Source organism: Aptenodytes forsteri, unplaced genomic scaffold, assembly GCF_000699145.1.
Source record: "Aptenodytes forsteri isolate BGI_AS27 unplaced genomic scaffold, ASM69914v1 Scaffold174, whole genome shotgun sequence".
Taxonomy (NCBI): Eukaryota; Metazoa; Chordata; class Aves; order Sphenisciformes; family Spheniscidae; genus Aptenodytes; species Aptenodytes forsteri.
Genome location: NW_008794603.1, coordinates 1449017 through 1455815, shown reverse-complemented (window position 1 = coordinate 1455815; position 6799 = coordinate 1449017). Strand labels below are relative to the sequence as shown.

General features: G+C 43.7%; 1 protein-coding gene across 1 annotated transcript in view; it reads right to left on the bottom strand.

Annotated features, from left to right (window-relative positions):
• Positions 1-6799, bottom strand: part of GALNT13 (polypeptide N-acetylgalactosaminyltransferase 13) — a 148366-nt gene that overhangs the window by 49747 nt on the left and 91820 nt on the right. Inside the window, exon 8 of the mRNA XM_009273149.1 lies at positions 6330-6510. Within this exon, the coding sequence (XP_009271424.1) occupies positions 6330-6510 (181 nt within the window). The remainder of the gene's footprint in view (positions 1-6329; positions 6511-6799) is intronic.

The window sequence follows — 6799 nt, the reverse complement described above, 5'->3', positions numbered from 1 at the left end:
CAATATATAAAGCTGGGGGAAGAAGAAGGAATGGGGGGACATTTGGAGTGATGGCGTTTGTCTTCCCAAGTCACCGTTACACGTGATGGAGCCCTGCTTTCCTGGAGATGGCTGAACACCTGCCTGCCGATGGGAAGCAGGGAATGAATTCCTTGGTTTGCTTTGCTTGCGTGCGTGGCTTTTGCTTTACCTGTTAAACTGTCTTTATCTCAACCCACGAGTTTTCTCACTTTTACTCTTCTGATTCTCTCCCCCATCCCACCGGGGGGAGTGAGCGAGCGGCTGGGTGGGGCTCAGTTGCCGGCTGAGGTTAAACCACGACACCTGCCCACAGAGCTGAGGTTAAGAAGAGCTTGAAGCTGAGCCATCAAGACCAACCGCGCCTCTTGCGTGTGCCCTTCTGCGTGCTGAAAGCTCTCCAGGGCCGTTCGCCATCGCTGGGCTAACGTGTTTGGAGGTGGGATGCCTGTCCCACTGGGATGCCCATCAGCAAGGAGCACACCAAAGCGTAGTGGAGATGAAAGGGTGAAGTCCATCAGGTGGGACAGGGGAGGACGCGGCGGTCAGGGCAGCGCTGGCAGTGGGGAGGGAACTCAGCCCCGGGACAGCTTGCCAACACACAGCACAATTCAGCGGACGGGATGATCTCCCCGCCTAGCTCGGAGGGCTGATGAGAAGGTGGGAATTTATGGCTTTACGAGGGTCTCCTCGGCGACTGCACAAGGGCTCTTCAAGGGAGGCCCCGGCATAATCCGAACACTGTGCTATAATCCACCACGAATGTACAGAGCAATTTAAATGGGTTGAAAACACGGTTGCCTTCCTCCCCTCCCCAGGTAGCAGAATGCACACGTATTTAAATGCTGGCAAGATAAGCCCCTTTTGCTTCGTCTAACTGAGGTCTTATTTTTATCACCAGTAGCCAAAGGCATGCTCAAACCCGGACAGCCTGGGGGTGCAGAGGGAATGTCCCCCCCGTACAGTCCTGCACCTAGAGCTGAAATACTGCAGGGTTGTTTCGGTTTCTGTCTTACTATCTTTCCATCTTTTCGGCTAGAGACTGCATTTTTAGAGCCACCTTGGCATCGTACTGGTATAAAAGAAAGGGGAAAAGGACACCAGCCCTGTGCCAACCCTGGGGAAATTTTGATAGGGAAATGGATAGAGACATGTCCTCCCCAGGTGGAAGGAGGAAAAGGATGCCTCCGCTAGCGGCTTTTCCTTCCCGAAGGAATCGCTGTGGAAAGCGGTATTTGCAATGCAGGGTATCCCACTGGATGTCAGACTGCTGAAAAATGGTTCGTTAAAGATAGCCTTGCATTTCTATCTGTGCTTAGGAGCCTAAATTAAAATGGCCTACAGCAAGAACTGGTCTTTTCAATGGGAGAAGGGATGTCTTCGCACCTCAGAAACCAGCTGATGAAACGCAGGCTAGAAAGCCTAATACTGGACATCCAAGTTAAAAAATGTTGCTGACAAAATCTGCCCCCGCTGCTTGCTGAAACCTAGGAAATTGTACAGGTAGCCACAAAACTGACTCTCCAAAGTGATTTCAGAAGCTCCTCTAATACAACAGGAAATGACCTGTTATTCCTGTCCAAGATACAAGTGCTAATTAGGAAACTTCAAAACGTTCACTCATTTGACCTCTTACATAGCAGGTGCTCTTCTAGACAGAGCTTCACAATGGCTTCTGCCATCAAAAGCACCTGCATGTTTCCAAACGTCCAAATCGGGCCTTTTCTACCCAGCTGAACTGCGGGATACTGGCCAGTTCAGAGGATGACACGTCAGTATTCACCACTCCTCCAACCCGGAGAGCATCCATCCGTCCATCCGGCACCTTGACAGAAGACGGCCACACCAAATAACGCCCTGCGACAGCAGCACCACGAGGATAGCTCCAGGCTGGAACCATCCAGAAAGGATTAAGGTCCTGATTTACGTCATCCAACACACTCCTCATTATCCACTTTCAAAACAAAATCTCGTATTTACCATACTTAGACGTGCAGAGGCACGACTGCATCGCTCCACTTACATGGCATTCTGCAATGTGTGCACTCCGACAGATGGAAATAGGTATGTCTTACTGCCACTTTCCTGAGTTTTATTGTCTTTTAATTGGGTGGTTCCAAATTAGTCTATTGCATTGGAGGTCTGACACGTCAAATCGGTGAAGGAGCAGAGCAGGGAAAGTCCGTAGCGAGGGGACGGATCGCTCCAGGTTTTGCAGATGTGCTGGAGAAGTAGTCAAGCTGGTCAAAGGTAGGCTTAAATCGGATATATTTTTCCACAGCCTTTTTATTTTAATTTCTACATCCAAACTTAACCTTTTGCTCAGCACTAAATTCCTCACTCCCACAACTCAGAATATCTCAGTAGAAATTCTGTGGAAACAAAGAATAATAAAAATCAAGGCCTATTGGAGCAGTCCTGCTGAACCAAACGGACCCTTGCTTAGAAGATCCCAAAACAAAAAGCAATGGAAGTGAGGAAAAAAAAGTTCTGATCCAGGATTTGGAGTGTTAATTTTCAAATTCCTAAATGCAAAACATGACTAATTTGGAAGTGTTTTTTAACTGAACTGTTAATACATTTTAGAAAACTACACAGCAGCAATTTCATCTGGTGCTCTTTTTGAAACGGGAATTTTTAAATTTTTCTACCATGTATATCGCTATTCTAGTCGCCTTTAAATGCCTTTTGCTCATATCTCATTTAAACTGTATCGTATTTTAAATAGCCCTTAGTATGACATTTTTAGAGCTTGAACTCACCTGAATGCTTTAAAGCAACTAACTCCTAATCAGCCCAGAAAAACTCGCTGTCAAGGCAGAATATAAAAGCACAGAGTGCAATGTATTCACCGCATACGCTACGTGGTGAATAAACATTGTTAGCATTTGCATGCCTCATACTCGTAAGAAAAGGTACACAGGGTAAATTATTAGAAATGCATTTAGTTCAACAAAAATGCAATGGGAACTTGGTATTATGTGACTGCAAAAAACCAGAACTTAATAGGGGAGAACTGAATTAAAGAATGGCTAAGCCCATGTGATATATTTATGGTTTGAACTTGACTGCATCTTACATGGGTTTCGAATTCACTTTTACACCATATTAGACATTCATTTGCCAGCGTTATATTTATTTTTTCCAATTTTTTCCCTTCCTCTTGCAGAACAGAAACCAATTATGTTAAAAACAGTCAGCCAAATTTTCTGTCACGCGTCCTATTCCTTCAGCTTTAATTGGGTAGATATAATTACCAATTATAAAGGGACACAATCCTGCCTATCTCACAGAAAGTTCAATTTCCACATTTAAGAGGATCCTGTCGATGTGGTGGTTTTTCACTCACGGTACGTGTGTCTTCTGCATTTTGTTAAATCCAGTACAAGTGAAATCCACAGTGCACTTCCATCAGGTGTGGCACGCGATGTCCGTTTAGTCAGCACTACGAGTGATGATAGACACCCGCAGCTTTAACGGTGGACCTCCTCCTCCAGACTAAGGCAGCAACTCATCCTTAGAGATGAGAGAAACACAGACAGCAGAGGACAAACAGGACCTGAAGACACCGATGGCTTCTGGACACCCTGCTCTGCCCTCCAGGAATCCCGCTGCCACCCGTACGAAACACGGGCTGCAGAGGGATGGTGGTTCTCCTCGCTGGCTAGTTCGGCTCTTGTTACCAGTCCTGAAGCCAGGAACATTTTAGTCTTCTTCCATGGTTTCATCCCTCCTGCCGGAGCAAGAAACCTTTCCTCACGGGCTGTTCCCTGGAGGGAACAGGCTTACTTTTTCTTGAGGAGACCAGACGTTCCTCCATAGGTGTTCCACTCTGAGCCCTGTTGCCAGGGGACCACCAGAAGATGCACCCGAGAAGGTATTTCAAAAGGACAGAGGAAATCTGCCTGCACCTCTCTCTGAGCGGGAGGCAGAGCCCTACGAACGCTTCCCAAAAACACTCGGTGCCAACCCAAACCTCTGATTGATGGGGATCATCAGTCTGTTGACATTTCTTTCAAGATTTGTTTCATGCTTACGTCTTTTGGTTATATACCCATTTATATACATCCCCATTTAGTGTGTATATAAGGTATAGATATAGAAATGTCTTTTTTAGGCCATTAACAGGGCACTTAAGATGTGCTTAGACTTTTTTTTACGGTGCTTTAAATTTTTTGGCTTGATAAGGTTATTCCAGGACAGGCTCAGAATATTTTATGAGCACATACTGTGACAGCCACAGGACACGTGCGATAACCCATGCAGAAACCAAGAGTTTTCCGACTTCACAGCTTATGATTACATGTTGGCACCCGATGATTGACTGAGATGTCCTGAACCCCTGGAAAAATCAAAGCACCAAAACAGCTTGTGGAAACAAGCAGATTTGCAGCTGGAATGAGCTGAGGTATAATAACAGTAAATTGTGCTGCAGATGAAACGCAAAACTCATACGGATAATAATACGGTCCGGGGTTTACTTCTTGGTGATAGTGAAAATGTAAACTGATTCTGTTGCTACAGAATCTAAACTGGAAGAAAGTTTAAAGATGGAAGAATGGGAAGATTATCCCACAGCACACAATAAAATAGTAACAATAGCTTACATAGTCTATGGCTACTCTCTACCACAGACATTTTAAGTAATTATTTATAAATACTATGAAAAATAACTGGCTTTCATATGTGAGACATTGTATATTCTGGCTTTTGAACTGAAACAATTTAGTTTTTATTAACTGTGTAATTTTGAGGTATCAGTAAAACTGTTTGGAGTAAAAACCCACCCAGAACAGTTTTCCATTTTATATACAAATCTTTAAAAGAAAAATCACACTATAACCTTATTTTTTCATTTATTTCAGCCAAATCAAATTAAATAAGACTACTGTTCCTGATTCATAGAAAGAAAAGGCTTAGCTCAAAATGCCTGCTTTAAGAGGTTGGCTTTGACCAAAGGCTACTTGAAATACAGGTGCAAAACAGTCTTTACTAGAGAGCCAGCACTGATTGAAGGTACATACTCTTTCCCGGCCACTCGTTAAAGTTTTTGATTCTTCTGTTTGTTCAGGGGGGAAAAAAAAAAGTTTTGTTTAAAACTCTAAGTTTGATAAAAATGGAATTGTCTCCAAGTCTGATTTTTCAAGTGAACAGGTAAATTTTAAATGATGAAAGTAAGAACATGAAAACTGCCATGTGAGAGACTTGAGGGTAGTTATTATATTACTCTAAAGACCAAGATTTATTTAAGAGTTAGTTGCATGAAGTAAACTGATTCTTAAATAAAGAGAAAAAAAAGGTCAAACTACAATGCGATGGCACTTCATGGGCACACGTTGACTGTCTGTACAAACCAAAGCGATGGCTCTGCCCAGCCCAGGGAGCCCCGTGGGCAGGCAGCTCTTACCAAGCTGAACAGGACACGTCCTTTTCAGAGGGAGACCTCGGAGGGTGGCATGGAGACTAACGAAACCCCCACGTCCCACTCCATTTTTAATGTATGTACTCCATTACGCTCACTCATACGGAGGCCATAATTATCTTAAGATAAAAACATCCCCAGCTTTAATATAACAACGTTAGGTTATTTCATCAAAATATTCACCCATAATATAACCCTCAACAACTGCTGTAAGATCAAATAGGAATATGTATTTTATCTCCTGTAATTGTGTGTGATAGATGTGATTACACTGCACGTAATTTGTATGTGCTATGTGCACTATACTGAAATATAAACGAAAATCACCAATACAAAGGAAGAGAAATCTGTACGTTCAGAAGAGAGCGTTTCTCCTGAGGACTGATACTTGGCAGTGGTGAGACAGAAGGACGTGGTGAAGATACTTCATGGCACTGAGTCCTGTGCTCCGAAGGGCTCCTGCCCTTCTATCCAGTGACCCAGAGCGCCTCTGCTGTCCCTCCCGTTGACGCCTTCTGAAGGGACCTTCAGGGATCATTAGGATAATCTGGCCAAATTCTGCATTTCTTAGAATAAATGGGTCAAAGAGCTTTCCTACCTAGTTGCAAACGAACATTGAGAATAACATTCTAAAAAAAACCCCTTATGATCTTTGGGAGAGGAGGAGCCTTAACTAATATTTTTTACCTTGGAAACAGAATATAGAAGGTTTTGACACATGGAAAGGACATTCCCTTGAATTTTGAAAGCACTTTTGCTGTTATGTCTCAACTTTTAGCACATATACATGCATACATGTCTACACTTACCTATATGTGCCTTACATTTACACTTTCCTTTTGTCAGACAGCTTTACACATCATAATATGATCAGAAAATAATTTCTTACCCGGGGATATGATATAGAAGAAGTCCTTAAACTCATCCATCCAGACCTCTGCCAGTCTCCTGTTGTTCTTGTTGATGACGTGTCCCGTGCCACCAGGGAAGGTGTAAGGTGTTGCCTTTCGGAAAACATGGCTAACATGCGAGCAGGTGACAATCTCAAGGGAGCCGCCGCACTGCCAAATCTGGAATTAAAATATGCAGAAAACGTTGACTAAACCAAATACAAAACATGCCGAGTTTATAGCAGGAGGGACTCTGACAGACAGGTTAGCAGCTACCTCCTGATTTATTCCCCCAGGTCACAATTCAACAGGGAATTTCAAGCAAAAGTTTAAGGGAGACGGCAGGGGCACAACTCTTGATAGCAATGAAAGTGCACAGACTTTCACTGCCACGTGACAGCTTGTGTGAATGGTTCACTTGGTTCTGCGTCCTTACAACATCAAGATACACAAACCACCATCTTAGAAA